We start from the raw sequence: 25,412 nt of genomic DNA on the forward strand, positions 1-25,412 counted from the left end.
CTTTTTTAGTTTTCTGTACTCTAAATTGTGATTTAAAAACAAAACAATGACAGATAAAAAATTCTTTAAAAAAAATAGTGCAAAGAAGTACAATTTAACTTTTAGGTAGAAATGATTAACTTTTTAAATTTTTTATTAAAAAATTTTCTTTTAACATTTATTCATTTTTGAGAGACAGAGAGAAAGAGAGAGTTTGAGTGGAGGAGGAGCAGAGAGAGAGGTAGACAGAATCTGAAGCAGGCTGCAGGCTCCGAGCTGTCGGTATAGAGCCAGACATGAGGCTCAAACTCATGGATGACGAGATCATGACCTGAGCCAAAGTCAGATGCTTAAATGATTGAGCCACCCAGGCACCCCAGACATGATTATCTTTTTAACAAAATCTCAAACATGTTCTATGTGAAGAAAAGTAACAGTTTGAAAATAGTCTTCCTTATATGCTTAAAGAATATTTTTGTGGTACAACTCTTTTAGGTAGTTTTACTCTAAAATTATTATTTTTTTTATTATTGAGATTTGGACTTGAAAAATAAGCCCTATCTGGGCCTCAGTTTCCTCCTCTGTAAAATCTGTAGGTTGAATTCAGGCATATATGAAATTTCATAAAATGCTAAATGTAAAATAATCTTATTTGTAGTAGTCTTGCTATAAGCTTTAAAAGTATTTGAGTAATATCTTAGTTTTCACCACTCTCCATTCATAATTGTGTTGTTAGTTAAAATCACTCAAAACACAAATTATTTTTCAAGAATGTAAGTTATGTGTAGATTAGTTATTCGATGCTGTATTGAAAATAGTTTCGGAAACTAATTTCCTCCCACCTCTACCTCCTTTAGTTTTTAAATTTAGACACTCATTGTTTGAGGGTATTGATGTAAACATATTAATGAAGATATATAAGAGTCTGGAAACTACTTTTAAACCCTACTTTATAATAACATTTTCTGTGAACTAGGACAGGCTAGTAGTTAATATTTGTTAAATGTTAACCTCGTTATCTGTAACACAGGGATAATTAACTTATTTTGCCACCTTAACAATATAATGGGATAAGTGCTAGAACAGAAGTCTGTGTGACAGGAAGTGAGGCCACCAAGAAAGAAGGAGGAGTGATAAAGGGTAATGAGATCCAGTTAAGGGATTTGGTGAAGAGTTAGCAAAGGAAATTTTTACTGAGATGACCCTTGAAGAACGTATATCAGATGGGCGGGCGGGCAGAGGAAGGGTCTAGAACATGCCATACAAAGAATCATGATGAGAAGGAAGCAATTTAAGAGATAGAGAATAGAATTTATAATAAGCCATGGTAATGAACTGATTTGGTTGTAAAGGAAAAGAGGAAAATTTGGGATGAATTCCAAGTTTTGAATTGGAGCAATTGAATCAATGATGGAAATAGTACACTGATACTGAGTATATGGGGGAAAATAGTGTGGCTGAATTGGGAATGGAAATAAAAGAATTTAGCTATGTCATATGAGAATCTTGAGTATTGTCCCTGAAGAAATGGCCAGTAAAGAAAGACATTAATTGTAAATGAGAGAATATAAATAATTTCCAGTGCAAGAATTTGGCCTTGAACATTATGGGACTGGGCAACTTAGGACTCAGGAATAACCTAAAGAGGAAAAAGAGCAACCCTTTATTTGATATAAAAACAAAGTGAGTAAGTATGGATTGGATGAAAAATGACAAATTTGACATTAGAAAGGGGCACATTAATTTGGCTCATGATAGCTTTATTTTTGCTTGTGCTATTAAATGTAATATTTGTCCTAGCATTTCAGCATCATTTTATGTTTTAACTCCCAAATTGATTACTAGGCATGAGCTCTGCTTAGAGATGGATAGTGATTTTGGATTTGTCCATTAGGAAGTCAGTTTATTTCAACTGCTGTTTTCTCATCAATAAAATGAGAAGTTTATTTTTTATTTTTTAATGTTGTACTTTATTTTTGAGAGAGAGAGAGATTGACAGAGTGTGTGAGCAGAGGAGGGGCAAACACAGAATGTGAAGCAGGCCTTAGGCTCTGAGCTGCCAGCACAGAGCCTGGATGCAAGGGCTCGAACTTTTGAACCACGAGATCATGACCTGAGCGGAACTCTGATGTTTAACTGACTGAGCCACCCAGGTGCTGCTAAAATGAGAAGTTTAGACTAGATAGCATTCATTAGGTCAGGAAACATTTGTTCATTGTTTACCTGATGTGTGGCTCTGTCTTTTCCATTTTAATATTTTGTGATTATTTTCATCACAAAATTGGCAACATTTCCCACCTCACTCCACCTTTTGAGAAGTAAACTCATCCAGGTGTTTATTGAGTAGAAGAGGTTTTCTTTATTCTCTTTCACTGATATTTTAGACAAGGCCATACTTATCCTGATATGCTAATATAAGCAAAAAAGGTAGGTTTGTTTTGTTTTTGTTAAATCTGGATGTAGAGATGTGTGGTCAACTATAATTTGAGATGGTTCAGAAAAGTTCATTGTTAGATTTTTCCTCATTTCTTGGTTTGTGACAGCCTATCATTTATGCTTGTGGTGTAAGGTGCAGCTTTCAATTCTAATATAAAATGTATTCTTTAGAACACTGTGGTTTTCTTATGCAAATTTATATGCTTCCTTTATTATTTTGAAACCCATATACAATCCTATGAAGAATATGCAAAATCTCATAGTTGCTTTCAAGAATATTTTTATAGCTAATGTAATAGGATACTGTCGTTTTTTTTGAATTCTGACTCATAAACTTTGGTAATGTTAATAGCCTATTAATAGGGGAGAATTTCCCTGGTGGCCAAGAATGTATTTTAAAATCAGTTTTAAGGTCCCTCAATGAATCACTGAGCATGTCTTTAAAAAATAAGTTGAGTAAAAGTTCATTAAATGAATGAAGAAAGCAGCTAGTGATGAAGAAGGGACTTGACAGGATTCCTTTCCTATTTAACACAACTAACAACATTATCATGTCACACCCCATGGGTCTCCAGGGATTAATCTGGGACAAGGGTCAAACCTGACAAATAGCTGCCAAAATATGAGCACACTTTATTAACGGACTCTGAATGTCAATTTCGGTAATGGCTTTGCAGGTATTTGCTGATTTTTCAGGTGAACTATGGCAGTTACTGCACTTGGGATTAAACCGTTGGGTCACGTGCATGAGTGTGTACCACGTGGTACCGCCTAGCTAGTCCCCACTAATTAGGAATGAGGAGTAAAAAATAGTCAATTGCATTTTCTTCTGTGATGTGAAAATGTGTATGCTTGCAGTAATTTGGAAGGTCTAGAAGTTTTTTTGTTTTTGTTTTTAATAATTCTGTTTCACTGGGCTCCATTATTTCAAAAATAAAATAAATAAAACTTTCCCTGAGGGCTTTTTCAGGGTTTAAGCCTTATGTTATTGGTTGAAATAATTGATAAGTTATTTAAGGTTCAAATTCCTTCCTTGTCCAAATTAGGATATAGCCTTCTGTATCTTGAGGTCTTCCTCTGTGTGGCAGCCATTACTGGCTTCATCATTCTGTGATCTAGCTAGGATGAGGTAGGAAGGAGCAGTGTAAGACCCATTTTCACCTCTGCCTTCTCATCTAAATAAATGCCTTACCCTTGCTAGTAACCTCTCCTTAGAAAGAAAAAAGTGTCTTACAGCAGAGGTTTTGAATTGTTGGTTTTCAAGGTGACTTATGAAAACCTCAGGGCTCCTAATAAGTAAGAAAAAAAAATTCTGGCCCCTTCTCCAGATGTACTAAATCAGAATGTAGATGGAGAGGCATCTTTATTCTAAACTTTCCTGTGTGATTCTTAGAGTCAAGCCGGCCCTGGACACACAAATGTGTCCAGTTGTTCTCCTTTGGGAAAATGACTAGTGGTGAAAAGTTTGGTGTTGGTTTCATTAAATTTGATTTTCTACACATTTCAGGAAGCTCTAGAAGTAATGTGTATTCTTGGATGGTTCGTAGGCTTTATTTGTTTCATGAAAGTATATACTGATGATAGTAGCCTACTAAAAGCATGTTGCATGCGTTTAGTGTTCATTTTTTTAGTTACATCTCACCATTCATAGGAATAAGTATTAGATCATAGAACTAAAGGATTACCTCTAGGGAGCATTTCATCAAGCCCCCTGTCTGTAATTAAGTGGATGTCTAAAGCATCCAAAAGAGATTTCCCTTAAATACTGACAAATAGAGGCTCATGAAGCCCTTTTAGTTGCTGATTACAGTGTTTTTATTACTCTAATAGTCAATAAATTATTCTTTCTTTCCAACCCCAATCACCTCTGCTTTAACCCAAACATTTTTCTTCTTGTTCAAACTGCCAAGTATGTCGCTGAACTCAGCCTAACATTAAACCATCCCATTGAGGTACTATCTATTTAATAGACATGATGTGTTTCATGGACACAGAAATTTGGTCAATAAACAGAAATAGTATAGGCAGCATAGAGGTGTCAGTCATGGAATACTAATTGAAATAGAATAAAATAAAAATAAAATAAATCTGCTTTAAAATGTGTTTTGCAATGGAATTGGGGACTGCCAGGATACTTTTTATGTAGACAGTTCCTAGGTGAGGGAAGGGGCCCATTTTCTGACAGTCTCTTACTTTCTATCTGAAAACTTCCCACTTTAGGTTTTTTGGTCCCAAATCTTCCTGCCTGCTTGCATATTGATTATTTATTTATTTATTTATTTTTTGCTCTTCTAGTTGGTGATAGAGAGCTTAACAACACAAACAGGCAATGAAAGCAAGAGGTCAATCATTGTAAAATTTCAGACAAAGAATAATTAGTCAGTCAATCAATCAAATGGTGCATGTAATCTAGAGTTTTCCCCATTTTTGCTGGATAGAGTTATAATTCTCAACCCTAGACTGCAAATTGGAACCACCTGGGGAGCTTCTTAAAAGTGGCAAACTCTAGGGGGACCTGGGTGGCTCAGTTGGTTAAGCGTACAACTTTGGCTCAGGTCATGAACTCACGTTTCATGAGTTCAAGCCCCCACTGACCACTCAGAGCCTGAAGCCTACTTCTGTGTTTCCTTCTCTCTCTGTCCCCCCACCCCCTCTCTCTGTCCTCCCACCCCCTACTTGCTCTCTTTCTAAAAAATAAACATTAAATTTTTTAAAGTGGCAAATCCTAGAACATTACAGGTAATTTTGATTTAGTAGAAATTAGGTGATTCCCAAGCATTTTTTAAAGTATTCTATATCCTGCTACTCAAAACGGTCTATGACCAGCAGATAGTGACATTACCTGGGAGTTTATTAGAATGGACAATCTAGGGCCCCACTTATGTTGACCAAATGAAAATCTTCACTGACACAGGCATTTTCATATTAAAGTTTGAATGGCCCCATTAGATGTTCTAACATACAACTTGGCTCAGAACTACTGGGTAGAAGAAGTGAACAGAACCAAAAGGTCCTCCTGATGGTGAGGATATGGAGGAAATGAGGAAAGCAGATAAGAAAGGAAGAGAAAAGTAGAAGAGTGTAAAAACACAAGAAGACACTTATAAAGACTTTGCCTAAATTTAACCTTATTTATTTTTTTAATGAGCAGAGATCTTTTTGTTTTGTCACTGTTATATCAGTGCTCTGTTTTGCATTATTTATGAATGTTCTTTATCCTTCTGTAGATCACAGGAAGCAATAATAAATATTTAACTATTAAATTGTCAAAATTCTTTAAATAAATTTCTAAGGGAATAAATTGAAACATGGTTATTGTTATATTAAAGAAGTAACTCGGGGCACCTGGGTGACCCAGTCTGACTCTTGATTTGGGCTCAGGTCATGATCCCAGGGTCCTGGAATTGTGCTCCACATTGAACTCTACACTGAGTGTGGAGTTTGCTGGAGATTTTCTCTCTCTCTCTGCCCCTCTCCTCCACCTGCATTCACTCTCTAAAAATTTTTTTTAAAGAAATTAAAATGAAAAAGTAACTAGCTATCATCTTTATTAGAGATGTACTGATGTTATAAAGCTACTTACTTTAATTTCTTGATATGACAAATATTCTTTCAACAGTATCCCCTTACTATGGAATGTTTGGGTCCTTAAACTTTATTCAATTTTTAAAAAATTTTTAATGTTTATTTATTTTTGAGTGAGAGGCAGAATGTGAGTGGGGAAGGACAGAGAGATAAAGAGACAGAATTTGAAGAAGGCTCCAGGCTCTGGCCTGTTAGCACAGAGCCTGACGTGTGGCTTAAACTCACAGACCATGAGATCATGACTTGTGCTGAAGTCGGTTGCTTAATCGACTGAGCTACCCAGGTGCCCCTATCCAATTCTTTTTTATCTTTTTAAATTTTTAAACATTTATTTTTGAAAAAGAGAGAGCATGAGTTGGGGTGGGGCAGAGAGAGAGGGAGACACAGAATCCAAAGCAGGCTCCATCCAGACTCTGAGCTGTCAGCACAGAGCCAAATGCAGGCTTGAACCTATGAAGTGTGAGATCATGGCTGAGCCACCCAGGCACTCCTATCCATCTAATTCTTTTGGATATTTTGGATAAATTTCCATTCCTAATCTCAAATTTGCAGAGCCCAATATAATAAATACCTTAATTTCCCAGATTTTACCTTTTATATTATACAATCACAGTTAGTGATGTATTATCAATGAATAAGATAGTTAAAATTCGACCCAAATTTTTAATGTACCCAATGAAGCAATTTAGGAAAGATACTAAATATGAGAGGGGAATATCTAATGAAATAATATCCAGGCAAGGGTGGAAATTAATATAACCAAAGCAATTATAACTTAATGTTCCCGTGGAGACTGAGTGAGTTATCTCATTGATTTCAGGCAATGTTGTTTTGTTTTGTGTTTCCATCATAATAAAATATGAGTATAGTTTGATGTGTTTAATTCATATTAAGTAGTATTATTAATCAATATATGCCATTAAATAGATTATAGAAAGGGGATGTTTTCTTTCTAAAAATAAATCTTACTTAACAATGTAAAGAAATGTTTCTTAACTGTGTCACAATACTGTTTAAAGATTAAGCTATTGTTTTATTCTTTTTGCTTACTTATATTTTTGCCTGTCAAGCACTTCTAAATATATTTCATGCTTACTGAACTTTCAATTGGAATTAAGGCATGTTAAAACTGTGATAGGAAAAAGTGCTATTTTTAGCGTTGAATATATCATACTTTTTTATTTTTATAATAAATTATAGACTGCTTTTGAAGCAAAACCCATAATTCTCTTTTTAATATCTTAAGTCAAAAATTTAAAAAGTAATGACTTAGATGTTTCTTTGCGTGTTCTTGAAATGGAATGGCATATCTAAGATCAAAGTGTCCTGAAAAAATATGAGATATGTGACCACTAGATACATGAAATTGTTATTTTGAGCAATTTAAAGTTGACTCACCACATATGAATGAATAGCTTCATGTACATGCTGTAAAATTTCCAGAGTATAGGAGTGCCTGGGTGGCGAGGTTAGTTGGGTGCCCAACTTTGTTATCCATGGTTTGTGACTCTGAGCTCTGCATCGAGCTCTGCACTGACAGCTCGGAGCCACCTGGAGCCTGCTTTGGATTTTGTGTCCCTCTCTCTGCCCCTCCCCTGCTCACACTCTGTCTCTCTCTGTCTCTCAAAAATGAATAAATGTTAATTTTTTAATTTTCAGAGCATATTATTATTGAACATAAGATTGTACTCTGATAGATTATATTGTAAAATACTATTTTCATATTTAAATAGTATATTCAATGAGAGAATTGACTTTAACATGAACCGTTCATATATATTTTAAAAATAAATTCATGGTTAATTATGTTTATAAATATTATCTACATTAATTCTCTCATTAGGTAGGAAAGTATATAAATGAAGAGAAATGGAAACATTTTGTATAGGTACCTTAAACCGCCCCATTGAGTTAAAAATAGAAATTAACACTTAGACATATGTGTTTAATTTTAAAATATGGTGTGACTTATAGGCTATTAATGCTGACTCATTTTGTGCTATTTCCAGCTGAGAAATGCCTGTCAACTTAAAGCAAGTTAATTTACTGTACCTGGCTAATACTTATTTTAAATCTAATAATTTATATATCTGCTATTTCAATGAACAACTTTGGCACATCAAAAAAACCTTGTTCAATCTAAAAGAGAGGAATGATAAAAAAATTATTTTACAAGGTATTTAAAGTGTTTCTTTATATAGTATAATTAAAATATCTAAATAACTATACTACTTAGATAAAAGATAGGAACATCAACATAACTTCAATGTATGAATATGAAGAGTTAATGAGTGGATATATTTCATATATGTAGTGAATATGTATATGTGTATGTATAATGCATATGAAATATGAATAACCATTACATGAATGACTGGTACAGTTCTAAACATTGGAAAACACCAACAAAATATGTAATAAGTGAGTTGTAAAATATGTTAGATGGTGATCAATGCTATAACAAAGATGAAGGAAGGAAAGATTTAAGAAAAGAGGGAAAGAAGGAGAGAGAGGGAGAGAAAGAGAAAAGTAGAAAGAAAGAAAAAAGAGGAAGGTCCATCAAGAACAGTAGTTTGGAAAGGATTCAGTATAAAATAGGAGTATATTTTACTGAGACAGTGAGGTTTGAGCAAAGGAAGGTAAAAGAACAGGACAAATTGATTTACTATGTAGAATTTTCTATTAGAATACTTACAAAAGAAATAATTTATTTCACAATTTAATGTTACCCAAATTGCAAATACATAATGTACTGTCACAAATCTAGACTTAAAAATTTATCTTTTTCAAAATCTTCTATAAGAGGATAGGAAGTATCAGATAACTTTATTTTTACAAAATAAAAGCAAGACAGAGAATGAGTCCAAACATTGTTTCAGTTTAAACTGTATTAGATATTTGTATTGTTTGTACTATATAGGTAGGATATAATCAATTCTAATAAAGGAATATAGTTCATATTTAAGTATTATATACTATTTTTTGAATATCATAATCATGTTCAATAAAACAGGATCCAAGTGAAAATGTGGAATCATGAAATAATAACAAAATTTAAAAAGCCTTTAAATCTAATAATAGACACTAATAATAATTCAGATTATTTGCATTTTGATATGCTGTTTCTGGGTATTTTCATATTATCTATTTTTTAAAATGTGTTATTTATTTTTGAGAGAGAGAGAGAGAGAGAGACAGCATGAGAAGGGGAGGTCAGAGAGAGAGGGAGACACAGGATCCAAAGACAGGCTCCAGGATCTGAGCTAGCTATCAGCACAGAGCCTGACATGGGGCTCGAACCCATGAACCGCAAGATCATGGCCTGAGCTGAAGCCAGACGTTCAACAGACTTAGCCACCCAGGAGCCCCTTTAATATTGTCTATTTACAGGTCTTAGTATTCTACCTCTTTAACTCTCTGCATGTTTTCTTTTCTTTGATATGTATATCAAGCAGTCACCAAATGCTTTCTACTGACTTGGCATTTATTTAGTTGAAAAGGATATTTACTTGTATATGAAGTGTCAAGCACTGTACCAGTCCCTAAGGATAAAAAACATCAAGAATAAGACAGTAGACGTCAAAAAACTACTCTAATAGTTTAGTAGGGGGTGAAAACCAAAAAAAAAAAAAAAATCTAGTGTAAAATATAATAATATCTAATCATTGCTGAGAACTATTAACTGGGGCCATGTTAAGCACTTTATACTTACATCTCTATTTATTTTCAATCCCATTAGGCACATGTGAATACTAAATCCATCTTAAAACTGATAAAGTGAAACACAAAGATATTCAATAACTTGCCCATATCACAAGAATAGAATTTGGATTTGAGGGTAGGCCTTCAGACAACACAGTTTGCATTAACTTTCTCCCTTGTTCAGAAGAAACAGTGATAAATTAATTCATCCTAGAGATGTATCTGGAGGTTTCAGAGGGAAAGTGGCATCTGAATTGGATCTTATAGATGAATATTTGCCAGGCAAAGAAGACCAGGGCTTTTTTTTACCATGGATGAGAGCATTATGAAAAACCATTAAGAATCAAAATTGCAAATGATGCAAGGAATAAGGATTCACAAGTGGTGTTTGTGGATGGTTGGATGTGGAAAGCACAGTGAGAGACACCAGTAAAGATAGAGGTGGTGTTTAATTGATGAAGCACTTTTATCCCTGGATAAGGGTTTCTCCTTTAGCACAGGGATGACAAGTTTTATTGTGAAACAACACTGATTTATAGGCAGGGGCTTGTATTTTCAGGACATTGCTTTTAGAGCAGCATGGAGGATCTATTGGGATCTGGGAAACCTTTTAGAAGGCTATGTGATAATTTAGAGATAAGTTTTCAAACAAAGTTGGAGTAGAGAGGAGGGACAGTAATGAGGACTCTTAATTGGTAATTGTATTTGATAATTTTGTTAGGTATAGAAGTAAAGGTAAGGGCAAAGGAGAAATAGAAAATACATCCCAATTTTTTAGCTCAGCCACTGGATGGATGGTGCTAATTAAGAGACAGGAACAAAAGAGAGATTTATACTTGATTGGTGGAGGCGAAAAAGTGAGTTACATTCCACGTTATACATCTTGTGATATCTAAATGGGGTCTTCTGTAGGTACCTGGTAATACATACTGCTGCTCAGTAGAAGATTAAGATTTGGATCTGATGTCATCTATCTATAGGTAGTGTAAAAAGGAGGAATTAAGGATTTCATCTAGGCATGAGCCTGTAACCCAAAGAAACTGTCAAGACCAACTCTGGAGAATACTATTGTTTAAAGGGCCGAGTATTGCTATAGTAGCAATGAAGGAAGCTTTGAAGAACTATTCAAAAAGATGGAAGGAAACCAGACTGAGATGGAAATATGGAAGCCAAGAAAGATGTGCTATACATATTCTGTAACATTTATTTCTCTAAATACTTAAAGAATATCTTTTGGGAATAAATGAGATGAGTGTCCCTCAGTGCTATAATTTTGATGCCCAGACTACTGCACTGATTTTACTAAAGCATACTGTGATATAGTATTGTCAGCTTGGATCAAAGGATGTTATAGAAAAGATCAATGGAAATTTTTATGTCTACTATGAATGTGCCCCTTCCTTCCTTCCTTCCTTCCTCCCTTCCTTCCTCCCTCCCTCCCTCCCTCCCTCCCTCTCTCTCTCTCTCTCCCTTCCTCCCTCACGTCTTTTGAGGATATTGCACTGTTCCTTACATAGGAATCTTGGTAGAAATTTTACTTAAGTCTCAAGAATAGAAATACTTACGTTACTACTGACTAGTTATCTATATCTGTATCTGTATCTTTATTTATATATCTACTTGATATGAATCATGTAAGATATAATGTGAGTCATGTTAAAGTTTATGTTTCCCTTTTTGCATTGACTACTAAAAAGCTTAGGTTAATTCTGGGATACCTTCTGCCATACAACCTTACTGTGCACATTGTGAATCGATTTCACTGCTGACTCCATCTTTTGCACCCTGCCAAAATGCCTTACTCAGTTACTTCAGATTTGATTATTCCCTGCTAAGTTGTATGATAATATTTTTGTGAAACATGAGAAGTGTTTTCTGGAGCAAGAAAAAAGATAAAAACAGATGTATGTATCAAGTTTTGAAGGTTTTTATACAGTGACTTGACCCATCACAGACTTCATTTGGTAAATGTTTGCTGAATTGAGTCAATGGGTGGCTTGAGTATTGTTACCGGAGAGCTCAGCCTTTGTCAATGATGCCAAAGCACCTGAGAAGTTCCTCCTGGTGGCTGACTTTGATCAAGGTTCCATTTCTGTCTTCCACAGTGACCAGGACGGTGTGTGCAGAACAGTGTGATGGCAGGTGCTATGGACCCTACGTCAGTGACTGCTGTCATAGAGAATGTGCTGGAGGCTGCTCAGGACCGAAGGATACTGACTGCTTTGTAAGTCTTGGAGCTTCCCTTTCCCTCTTGATTTCAAGATTATTCATACATTTGTTCATTTAACTATTTCCCAGTATATTTTTATTTACAAATTAATATGATTCAAAATTTATAAGATTTTCAAATGTATGCTTAAAGCAATTTATATGCTAATCTGTGTGATTTTTATTTTAGAAAGGGCAGTTTTCTTTCCTTAAAATTTACATTTATAGCTTGTTGGGGACATGTTTTAATTACATTTTAACATCCTCAATACAGTTCTTTCTGCTCTTTTGAGTACAGACAGTTCTGTGAACTACAGTTAACACAATTTCATAAACACAGATGTTATTTTTATTTTATGCTAAAAAGCATAAAATAAGAAATTGTTTTTGCTATTAAAAATGAACACAGAAAAAAACAAAAAAATGAATGCAGAAATTCATTTTCTTTTTTCCCCATTCTCATATATTCAGAGAACAAATATGTTTAGAATTGAATATTTTTCAAACTAATACAATCCTGATAGTAAGTACAACATAAATTAAACCTTTTATGATATAGTCATTTTTTAAATTTTCTTACTGTTATAAGAAACTTAATTTATCTACCCTAATCCTATATTGAAACAAAAGTATATATTACAGAAGCGAGTATGGAAGAAGTAAAGAAAATAAAAATATTAAAAATTTAAGGAGGATGCTTAACAGGTTTTGAAGTGAGATGCTTTCCCTTGCTTGTCACCAGATATGGGGTAAAGCCTGATGTGGTGGACACTGAACAGGTGTTGTATTAACAATTCCAGAGCAGTAACAACAAGAAACACAACAATAGCCATTCTTTCATGGTTCCGTTATCATGATAAACAGAGAGCCTGGTGAGCCTTAGAATTCTCATTTCATTACTCTCATGGAATGAGCCAATGACTCCACAGTGACATTTGGTACAGAATGTTCAAGAATGCCAGACCGAGGCCTCGGTGTAAGTTACGTTGTTTTGTCTGTTGTCTGGAAGGTAAATTTGTTTGATTCCTTTGGTTTATGTTGTTTTGTTGCCAAGCAGTCTGTGCATAACACTGCATAAAGTATGTTCGTAAAACAATTATGAGGACACATGAAGTTTTATAGCCATAAATTAAAACTCACTGAGTTTTCTAGATTGCTTTTTAATAGATTCTTCCTGGAAAATGTCAACTTAGTGAACAATGTATCATGAGTGAGTCTCCTTCTGATTATGCATCTAGTAAGCCATTGTCAGAGAATTGTCATGTTTGTGATGAAGTGCTTGCTAAAACAACAATTGATGAAGAAAATGTTTTGAGGAAACAAAATGAATTAGTGCTTATTAATAACCATACATACAATTTATGATGAAATATAAAATAAAGCTGGAGTTCACATGAGCTTACCTTCCAAGGCCTAATTATTCCTCTGAAGGTTTAAGTTGTTCAATTAAGAGAATTAGTTAATCCATTCTTTTGAAAGCCATGTTTTTATGTATGTGTGTGTATATATATATATATATATATATATATATATATATATACACATATATTATATTTTTATATCAAATACCTAACTCTCAGGTGGTAAAATTGTGTTTAATTCTTCTCAAATGTATTTAAACATATTAACGAATCGGTTTCAATACAAATATGTAAGTCAGCAGAAACAAGCTGTTTTATTTGAACTTGATGGCTTTTACTAAATGGTGTGGCATTATGAAGAAAGCCACACAGGAAATGGCAGCACATTATTTAATTATGAGCTAAGTATGTCGGCTTCCCTTCATTTTGGCATTAAGTACTCTGTATTTACACAGACTAGTCACCTGCCAAAGCCTTTTCCTTAAGTCCTGTTTAAATGGCTATGACAATGGTTTCTCACCATACAGTGGTGACGAACGTGCTTACCACGCCACTTATGGCACGGAATTTTTCAAACACCAACTTTAAGGAAAAATCTAGATTGTAGAATTGGGAAGTCAGTTGTCAGTGCCAGACTCTGACACTAAGCATAAACCCTTTGAATAGTGTGAGTCAAAATCATTTTTCACTGTGAGGTAATTTTAATAATTTAAACCAACTATTAGTTTGGAGATTACTGGATAGAGACTAAATAACTTGAGCATCAATTACTTTGTATAGATTATATATTCCTTGACATTGAAAAAAGAGTTTTATAAAGTTTTAGAAGTCCAAAGCAAATTAAAACTTTAAAATAAGCGCTTAATGACTATGAAGTGTCAAATTTTATTCTTTTTGTGGAATATAATAAGTACAGAATATGTAAGAATATAAGCATAATAGTAAAGACTATATCCTTCTCACAAAGCTTTTCAGCAATGTTCTTGTAACAAGTATTATGAAGGTTATTTTTAAGTGAAATTAATATTTGTTGCAGGCCTGCATGAATTTCAATGACAGTGGAGCATGTGTTACTCAGTGTCCCCAGACATTTGTCTACAATCCAACCACTTTTCAGTTGGAACATAACTTCAATGCAAAGTATACGTATGGAGCATTTTGTGTCAAGAAATGCCCACGTAAGTAACAAGATAAGAATCGCCAATTCAATTAGATTGTCATTTGAAAACAATAAAATTCATATACATTTATTACAATTTAAAACTTACAACAATTTTGTGAATTACTTGGATATAGGTCCTATTGCTACCAACTCACAATGGTCGAATAATAAGAAAATTAAAATTAAAAAAGTCAAAAACTTAAGGTGGTGGTCCAAAGTCTCAGCAAAGGAGTGGCATTTAAAAAAATTTTTAACGTTTATTTATTTATTTTTGAGAGACAGACAGAGACAGAACATGAGCAGGGGAGGGGCAGAGAGAGGAGGAGACACAGACTCCAATGCAGGCTCCAGGCTCTGAGCTGTCAGCACAGAGCCCAACATGGGGCTCAGACTCACAAACTGTGAAATCATGACCTGAGCCAAAGTCAGACGCTTAACCAACTGAGCCACCCAGGGCCCCAGGAGTGGCACTGTTTAAAGTTAGAATGTAGTATAGAAGTGGAATTTAAGGAAAGGTATTAAGCAGGCTGTGTTTTAGCTTATGGGCAAGCAATAAATTATATCATGTATCTTGAATGTATCCTAGATAAGCTGCTATATTACAACTGCCACTTCAGATAGCTGTGAAATTAGGTGATTAACTAATTGGTACCTAACCTTCTAATTTCTGTATAAGTCTAATTACATGAAATAGAAGTGGGGGTTTTGATTTTTTACTTTGCTTTTCTGTTTGGAGTATCATTGAAACTACTGTATTGTAAATGACGGAAAATAATTGCATATGTTAAAAAAATAAATTGTATTAAAAAAATAAAATAAAATAAAATAATTAAAAAAAATAAAGTTAGAATGTAGTATCATTGCCTTCCAAGCTCACTGTTTTCACTATGTATCAGTGTATTAGTACATGATACTGTTTCTCAAAAAAAGTGACTAGTTAAGTGGGAGCAAGCTTTGTAATGAATGAAGTCTGCTTCTAATCACAATGAATTTTTACCTAATACCATTTCTGATTACTTATGTGCAATAGATTGTAGAGCGTGGTAGTTTTAATATCAAATCTAATCTGAATAACAATAGATGTGAAGGGCATTTTGAGAGGTGAATAGTAATAATCATCGTTCTCTCTTTCCTAGGGTTATTATAATAATCAAAGAGTTGGGAAATAAGAATCAGAGGGATAGTATATAAAAACAAGTGTTTGAAAACAATGACAATTTTAGTCATTATTATTACATATTTTTGTCTTGCTTAAAAGAATAGTAATGCATATAAATTTTTAACACCTAAATTGTGGCAAGTGGAGAACTATTTTGTGCAATTATATGCCCAGTTTCCTTAGATAATTTATTAATTTCCTTTCTTGGAATAGTTTAGGTCAATCAAATTACAGACTAATTTAGAAACACTTCAGTATTTATCAATGTAAAATTCAAATATTTCATGAGGCATGAACTATTTGGGGAAAACAAAGACATTTAGCTTCTAAATACTGGTCTACAACCTCCAACCCAGAATTCTAACATTCAAAAATTCCAGACAAATATTTGTTTGCAACTCATTTGGCTGCAAAATCTGAACCTAACTGATATGAGGGTATTTATAATATGAATTTACACTGCTTGGCATATATTGCTGCAAAAATGTAGAAGTGTTTAAATACGGGGTATTTCTGAAGACCTTGCAGAAGGGATGGTCACATAATATGCAGTATATTCAGATGTTGCAGGCTTAGTTCTCCTCACACAGAGATTAGGTCCTTAAGGAGGTGTGTTCTCAGAATGAGGACGCAAGAAAAGGAAGGGAACAGGCTGTGATGCAGTGTCAACAATGAGCCTTTTGTTGTGATGGATGCCATCTGGTGGATGCTAACTGGGAATGTAAAAATCTTCACACTTTGTGCCCACTCCCATGGATTCATATACATCCCTTCACCCGGATTTCCTTCAATCCCAGACTTGGGAATATTTCTTCTCCTACGGAAGCTACTGCTCATGCGTCCGTACTTCCTCTAAGCTCAGGTCACTTCTGCATAATGTAAATGAACCTCTGAACTCCCCAGAACTATGCCCACTGGTAGGTTTTCCTTGCCGCTGTCTTTCAGGTCTGCTCCTGAGTGAGGCGGCGGGGCATTTGCCATTCATTCTGAGCTGCTTCCACCCCCATATCAAACTTAGGCTTTGTCCTCTCTGTTAGCTGTCACAAGTGCCCTCTCTTGGTCCCCACGCAGCCGTAGGTCTGAGCTGAGTGAGGGATGCCAGCACGAGGGGTCGGAGCTACCTGCTTGTGTGTTTACTTATGCTTCGGCGTGAATCATATCCAGTCTTAAATGGCCTGCTTCCTCTTGCGATGGATGCAGTTCCCCCAGACAGGAAGGATGCTGCCTTTAAAACATGACGTGGCCTCACAGGTGGTGTGTTTCCCCTTTATTGTGGAAGGCTGTAGCTGCGATATTTTGTTCTGTTTTGGGGGGAGACAATGTCATGCATATTCCAGATCACTGGACCCCTAAGCATTTCACCACTGTATCAGGAAATTAGATATTCCTGGTTTATTTAGTACACCTTTCCTAAAATGCTGCCTTTCAAATTCCATTTTGTTTCTTCATATAAAACTAGGGAACCATTTCTATGGCATTCCCCTGAAAGAACACATTTTGAACATTTCCTCCTGGATATGAAGTGCACTTTCTTGATCCAAGGCAATTCAACTTCAGCTTCATTTGTGCTTCATGTAACTTGGAGTATTTTTAGACTTCAAACTTGCATCATGACATGAAATGAAGTGGAACTATTGAAAAACACAAACTAAATGTCTTGTAGTTTCCTAAGTCTATAAAAGAAATTCACTCTATCTTGGGGGCAATTCAGGATGGAACAGTAGTCAAGCAAGTACTAACCCTTAACACATGCTTCCCTTGGATTTGAATGTGAATGTTCATAGATTCTATTTCAGTTTGAGATATTTAAACGGAGATGTTTTAGGGAAGGAGATGTGTATATTACCAATAACGCTAATCCCATTGTCACACCCTAAAATACTTTCTTTTAAACTTGTTTGCTGCACATCACCATTATTGCTAATTTTACCCATTTTTTTTTAAATTAGATAACTTTGTGGTGGATTCCAGTTCTTGTGTGCGTGCTTGCCCTAGTTCCAAGATGGAAGTAGAAGAAAATGGGATTAAAATGTGTAAACCTTGCACTGACATTTGCCCAAAAGGTGAGAGATAGCTGAGATTATTTTGTCTAGGATGGGGTTTTTCCATGTACTTCTTACACCAAGGTTTTTCCACATACTTATTAATGGACCAGATAAGTTTGCTTTTCTGAACACATCACTCCCATACCAACCTTGCCCCACACACTTTTCCTTGGCTTTGAATAATTCCCCAAAGTATCAACTGTCTTAAAAGTGTGTATTATTGATTTTGAATGTCTATACTAAATGATCCAGGTAAAATTCAGCATTCACTTTGATAGAAACTCAGGAAAAAAAGTTGTGTTTTATTCTATATGTAGCAAATCTTAGAAGTTATGTACATAACACGTATCACATGATTATTTTAGCATCAAGAGCCCATCTTAGTCACCTGTCACTCTACACTAAATGATCTGCTGCACATAGGAAGGGGTGCAAAGGGACAAGTAACATGATAGTTACTCTCCAGGTCTTCAAAACTATTTTGAAAGATTATAAAATGATAAGAAAGTTTACTGTACATATTAAATAAATGTTGCAGATAATCCATGTCAGAATATTCGTGGAGAAAGAAATCCCTTCTAGCTGTGTTGCTCAAATTCCTCACCAGGCTGAAACTTAAATTAAGCAGGATGAAAGTACAGTCCAAATTTTCTGAATGCTATTAAACTTTCCAAAGTATCAAAGCGTGTCTTTTAAAGGGGCAAACTTCAGACTTACTTTTAGGCTATGTTCTCTTTTTCTCTCTCTCCAATTTCTCTCTCTCTCTCTCTCTCTCTCTCTCTCTCTGTCCCCCCACACCCACACAAATAGCATACTTTGTTTTCATTTGTCTTTAAGTAGAGACTTCAGAGAGTATAGGTAATACTCAATTTAAGAATTTAAATATAAGTACTTAAATGGCTCTTAATTCTGATTACAACTCACATCATTAGTACTTTTTTTAATATATATTCTTAATAAGACCAATATTTTTAAAACCATAGGTTGTAGACCATCATTAGGCTATGAAATAATTTTCTTCAAGTGATTTAAAATTATTAAAAATGATAATTTAGAAAGATGAGAAAATAGTTGATTTTATGTGGCAAGGGCTAGTATTTATTGTTAAAAGTTTTGTTTTAATCATGTATGTGCTGTGTGGGTAAACTGGGAATTGATATAAGAGCATTATGAGTCACTAGACTAGAATGCAGGGACAATATTTGAAAGCAGGTCCAGCAGTACATTTTGCATGATTATCTTATTTGTTAGAAACAGTTTACTTTTTATCTTGAACTTCATTTTTAATTTTATAATTAAAAAAAACTGTTATAATAAAAGTGCACTGATTTTTTGACTGAGATCAGTGTCTCACCTCCCTGACTGTGAGTCTTGTTTCTACAGCTTGTGACGGCATTGGCACAGGATCACTGATGTCAGCTCAGACCGTGGATTCCAGTAACATTGACAAATTCATAAACTGCACCAAAATCAATGGGAATTTGATCTTCCTTGTCACTGGTATTCATGGGTCAGTATTAAATTTTTGTAGAACATTATTTTACAAAGTGTAGACAAAGCTTAAAAGATCTTTTAGCTTTGTCTGTTTGATTCCTTTTGACCCAGCTGAGTTCGCCCTACATTAACACTCTTCTCCAGCAAAGTCTGCCAGATTTTACCATCAGTGATAGTAATAACTATAGTTTTGAGATATATTCAGGCTGTGAGTTCCGTAACTGTTTAGATTTGACAATATACATTTATATATAAGCTAAAATGTATTTGTAGGACAGTCTCCTCAAATCTACATATTTTAGAAAGCTTGACATATTTTTAGATATGTTTAGGGACACTGTATCAATGGGTACAGGGAGGAATTTCATTCCAACTCTGAGTAGTTCAATAAAACAAATTAATATTCCATTTTTTAAGTTTACTTATTTTGAGGGAGATAGAAACAGAGCACAAGTGGGGAGAGGCTCTGAAAGAGGGAGAGTTAGGATCCCAAGCAGATCTGTGGTGTCAGCACAAAGCCCATTGTGGGGCTCAATCTCACAAACCAGGAGATCATGACCTAAGCCAAAACCAAGAGTCAGATGCTTAACTAACTGAGCCACCCAGGTGCCCCTTAACGTTCCTTTTAAAATGTATCACATAAAAAACAAATCAGTAAGTTGAAATTTTCTTAAACTTTTAGAAATTCTCTTCACCCTGATGTATCTTTATCTCTTTCCTTAGGTTAGGAAGTTAATATTATTATAAGAAATCTATTAAATGAATTTCATTTTAGCAATAAAAATTGTAACATTTTCTGGGCTTCTTCATTACAGAACCACCTGCTGATTTTAAGTGGAAAAACAACCAAGTTTGTATTCTTTCAATTGTAATAAAAATGACAATATTTTTACTTTATATTTTATCTATTTATCTATAGTACTCTTAATCCCTAAATATTAGGGCTACAGGCTACAGATAAAGAATATTACTCACATATTTCAATTCAAAATCTTAACTCTAAACATATATTGCATCATTTCTAGAAGCAAAATAATTTAACATATCATGAATGTCTAAATAGGGAAAGCAAGAGAAATAGAACAAAGTGTTTCTTTCTTAGGTCTTATACAAAAAACATTTATTTACCTTAAAATGTAGCTTTTAATATGGGTGTTTGCCAGATACTGTAATGGTATGTCCACACTTTTTGCCCAGATATGTTATATTCAGCCCAAGTGATATTAACAAAATAAATATATATGGTCAAGATTTCTAACTTCTCATTAAAAATATGTGGATTTGGTTACCCTTAGCACATGGCAAGAATCTGTAGGAGCTGGGTAGTTCTAGTCATTTTGAGATAAGATAACCAAACTTACCATAGTTGCTACTGACCTTCTGAACCTATTTACATTGCTGTCCTTACCTCCTTGGCCCTACTGGGTAGGAGACCTGGGTCAGCATTTAAGCACATCTATATAATTAAATGCATGTATGACATTTACTAAAACAACATATTCTCATTGTAACTATTTTCAAAGCCAAATACCACCATGAATGAAAAATCATATCATGTTAACATGAGAAATAGGAAGATATCCACTTAATTCACATTTCCTGCTTTAACATGGGTATAATAGCCAAATTGGCCTCAGGTCCATCAGTGTGGGGAAATATTTGAAAACACAATCTCATAAATTGTACTAGAGAGGTTGTTTTCATTCTAATCAGGTGCAACATCCATCATGTACATAGTATTTTCATACTTCCTTTTGAATTCTGAAATAAAATCATAGATAATATAGCCTACCTCTATCTATAATTTTATAGAGTGATTATAATTCTCTAATTGTAATTTAAATAAATACAACAAAAGTAACATATAATAAATTATGTATTGATAGAAAAATGCTCAGCTTCTACTTACTTGTAATGAAAGTTTGGATTTATGAGAAACAATATTAGAAGTCATTCTGTGACAGAAGGATGGGGAAATAAAGAGCAGAGAAACAAATGACCGCTGGATAGGAAATAAGTAACAGACATATTGTTATATGATGAGAGAAAGATGGAATTAAGTATCATTGAAATAAAGGCAATCTGACTGCAGAATTACACACAGTTAAGGAATGACCAACTATGAAGTTTGTGCACATGAGTCCTTAATTGGGTGGGACATTTTAAGGTTGTTCAATACATAAGGCAAACCTTTGCTCTGAAAGACATTTAATTTTTTTGGCTTGGAGTTATTACTAAAAGCCTATAGTGTTCCTGAGTCGTGTGGCTTCCCTTATATGTCAAATGCTGTTTCTTACCATGTAAAGTGAGAATTGAATTTATTAAGTAAAGTTATCTTGTTGCTGTAGGGATTAATATAAATAAATACCTTCTCTGGTTTTTGTAAAGATTAAAATCAAAAATTATTTTTAAGCGCTTGGTCGAGTACCTAGCTTATTGTAAAACAGTAATAAATTGTAAAAAAAAAAATAAGAGAGAGACAGAAGGAGAAAAGGAGAGAGAGAAAAGGGAGAGAGAGAGAAAATGATAAAAAAAAAGAAGGCAGTGCTAAATAAATATCTCAATGACTATATCTAGGTTATAGCAAAACATCGAGTGTAATAGATATTACTTTGTAGACTATTAAAAACCAAATAAGGGCAATTTTATTTTCATGGCAATAAGTCATATCCCTTCGTTCAGAAGATTGCTATTTCTTATTAATAATAGCACATAGCTTGGAATTTTTTAATATTAACATTATAGTTAATATTGTTGTGTCTCAACTATAATATATAAGGCATTTTTCAGGACAAATATATATGTGATATATGATATTTTTCATTCCCAGTCTCATGCCAATATAAAATGTATATTCTGAAGTCTTTCTCCTGATCTTAAGAAAGTACTGATAAAAACTGATTTCAGTAAGCCTAAGACATCTTATAAATGCATAGGCATTATATGTATTCATGTATACAATGTATGCATGTAGAGAGAGAGAGGTTTTAAATGTAATATTGAGTCTTTTAAACAAAAACCTTCTACTAAATTAAAGGTATGTTTTACCTCAGGTCCCATTACCTTCAGTCTTCTCTCTTTTTTTTAATTTAAATTCTTGTATGCTTTGGGTAAAATAGCTAAGGTATTTCTTTCTTAGCCAAAATTCATAACTAAATGAGATTATACTTTTCAAAAACAAGATTCTGCAAAAAATAAACTTGTAAATTTTTCAATTAAAATTTTAATATATAGAACTCAAGAAAGTTGTTTAACATTTATTTATTTAGTTTGAGGGGTGGGTGGGACTGAGAGAGGAAGAAGGAGAATCCCAACCAGGCTTCTGCTCAGCACAGAGACTGATTCGGGGCTGGATCTCATGACCGTGAGATCATGACCTGAACCTAAATCAAGAATCAGAGGCTTAACTGACTGCCCCACCCAGGAACCTCAAGAACTCAACTTAATCGGTGTTTTTATAGCACAATAGTGCCATTGCGAGAAATAGACTAGGCACTCTTGCTCCTTTATTTAGAATGGGAACCACAGGCAAACCTGTGACTAGTGTTATCCATAGAAACGTTCACCTTTCATCTTTTGTCATGTTTGACAATGGTCATATGCATGTACTTAGAATAACAAAATGCTCACCAAATAAGCATGTTCATGTTGTGTTGCAATGAAACACAGACCAGAAAGTAGCTAGATAATACAGGACAAGGATGATAGACAATGGAAAAGAGATAATGGGTTTAGTGAAAAATAAAGCAGTATCAATGGGATTGTAAAAACATGTTTCTCTCCATCTGAGCTTTATTTTGGATCACCAAATACAAGGACAGGGTGAACATAATGTTCCTTCACATGGGTCTGAATTTAGCTAGGGAATTTCTTGATTTTAAAGTACTATGGATTTTAAGTGGCTATAAGATGCAACTCCCTGTAGGTAGTTTGAAGTTAGTAAGTAGGATTCTGTCAACTTATTTTATGAGAGTCCTGAATCTCTCAAATTAAGTATATAAAATTTCCGTGGTCCATTGGGCTTCATATGAACAGTCTAGAACTCATTTCATTCCTGGCAACTTGGAAGTGTTCTCAGCATAGGTTTGGACTGACCCCATTATTGTGTGCTTGCCCTGAATTTTGAGTGTTTCCCAATAAAGCCAAGATATTTGATTATATGACCAGAGCTGTTCTGTACACTGTTTTTCATCAAAGAACAAATGTTGAAAGCTCATTCTACTGCTGCAGAGCTGATATCTCTGTGTATAGGAGTCTTTGCACATTAAAAAATGCTAACAACAAGATTTTTCACACGTGTTGAACTTAATTTTTTGGCTTCATATTCATCAAAAAGCATACTTATTCGTTCAATGTATCTTCATTTATAAATAGAACAAGTTTTCTGGGACATTTAATTTAGACTTAAATCTTTTGAGAGACATTCATATCACATGCAGGAAAATCTTAATTATGTGTGAATTATGGGGAAACAAATTTATAGTATTTCTCCAAACCTTCAATAATACTCCCTGTTAAACTAGCAGTGCATTGTGTCAATTACACTTCTTAGTTTGAAACACTATTTAATCAAGTGGAGTTCCTGTTGTTGTCACTTTTTCTTTTTTGATTTTTAAGATATAGGATGCTTCATGGGGTAGAAGCATACGCAGATGAACCAAGTTGAGAGAGCCAGTACAATGGGGTTCCAGAGATCAGGGTTGCTGGAACTAATAGTGTTTTTAAGTTTCTGATGCTAGGATGAATAAATGTCAGTAGGTTCAGACTCAGATTCCTAAAAGATAGACCATATGCCTAGCTGTTTGTCAGGGGCTGTGGAGCACCTTGACTGATAGCCCTATTAAGGCTGTATCCAATGTATCCTACTGTTTATTCCCCATTTAAAAAAGAAAGCTCTCAAAGATGTAAAACAACACATGTACACAGCAAGAATAAAACTCAGTTGATTGCTACAGGTGGATACATGCATCTAAGAAAACCTGTTCATTGTTCTTAGATTTGCTTTTCTTTTCTCTCTCTCTCTTTTTTTTTTTGAGAAATGGTCAATAGAACTTAATTTTTCTCTGAAGTGTGTGTAGTGATACGAGGTCTCTACTTGTCTAGGATTGCCCAGGTTGTCTTTCAAAATAAAATGTATTCCTTAAAATAGCTTAAGGTATTACTTGAATTACTGAAAAATGTTGGGCATTGTGTTTATGTTTAAGTTTTGTATTTGCAATTATTTTGTATCTTCAGTATATTATGTACAAAAGGTGTCTTTCTAAGAAGAAAACTTCTGAAAAGATTCATTAAGTATTTAATTTTAAAAGGTATTTTATGTTCTTTTTTTAAAGACAGGACATCTATATATAAATAACATTAATTACAAATATATATTTATGCATTAGGAGATGGTATTTGTAAGTCTCCAAAATTTACACTTTTGGGATGTTATTAATTTTGTTATAAATTTTGTTTCAGATATTAGTATGATTCACAAAGATGGAAGCAAATATTTCCTATTTTTATAACAGCAAATATGAACAAACCAGATAGGAACAAGACTGCTTTGAATAATCCTTATGAAGAGTAACTTTCATCCAATGTTATAAATATTCACTAATAAATGTAAGGATACAGAAAAAGGACAAATTTGACTCCATGTGATTTTTATATCCATTTTATGAAACTGTAGGTGCTGTTAGCAATTCAGAATGCTTTGAGGAATCCAAAAGCCAGTTGTTCTCACCATGTTATTTGCAGGGTATATTTTTCCCAATTAATAACAGCCCTTAAAGGCAAAATAAAATAAAATTGTTTATAAATGGACTTGTTATATTTGGAGACTTCTTTAGGATTGTCAAACTGTACCATTCCTCTAGGGCTAGAATAGCCTTCAACAAAGAGCTCATATTTGATGTCATCAAAAATGTCCTCAAAGCACCTTTTAATCCTTCTTCCTGTGTAGTGTGGAAAACTGGATAAGACATTGGTAACCTTTCTGTTGTACATAAAATTCAATTTGAATGAAATAACTATGGTCACACTTCTAATGTTTTTATTTCTTTATCTAATTTAAAATCTGGCTGTATCTCTTCTTGATTCGCTAGGGACCCTTACAATGCAATTGAAGCCATAGACCCAGAGAAACTGAATGTCTTTCGGACCGTTCGAGAGATAACAGGTAATTTTTAAAAGTGTGATTGCTGTGCTAGGAACTATATGATTTTTAGTGTTTCATAGAAAATATCACATAATATTGAAATCAACTTATTTTTAAGGCAAATTCTAGTTTTAAAAAT

The 25,412-nt window shown here is 34.1% G+C and overlaps 1 protein-coding gene across 1 annotated transcript in view; it reads left to right on the plus strand.

Moving 5' to 3' along the window:
- Window positions 1-25,412, plus strand: part of ERBB4 (erb-b2 receptor tyrosine kinase 4) — a 1,103,571-nt gene that overhangs the window by 779,545 nt on the left and 298,614 nt on the right. Inside the window, exons 6-10 of the mRNA XM_029933912.1 lie at window positions 11,808-11,926; window positions 14,308-14,449; window positions 17,542-17,655; window positions 19,021-19,147; window positions 25,221-25,294. Coding sequence (XP_029789772.1) covers window positions 11,808-11,926; window positions 14,308-14,449; window positions 17,542-17,655; window positions 19,021-19,147; window positions 25,221-25,294 — 576 coding nt within the window. The remainder of the gene's footprint in view (window positions 1-11,807; window positions 11,927-14,307; window positions 14,450-17,541; window positions 17,656-19,020; window positions 19,148-25,220; window positions 25,295-25,412) is intronic.

This window comes from Suricata suricatta, chromosome 3, assembly GCF_006229205.1.
Source record: "Suricata suricatta isolate VVHF042 chromosome 3, meerkat_22Aug2017_6uvM2_HiC, whole genome shotgun sequence".
NCBI classification, from domain to species: domain Eukaryota; kingdom Metazoa; phylum Chordata; class Mammalia; order Carnivora; family Herpestidae; genus Suricata; species Suricata suricatta.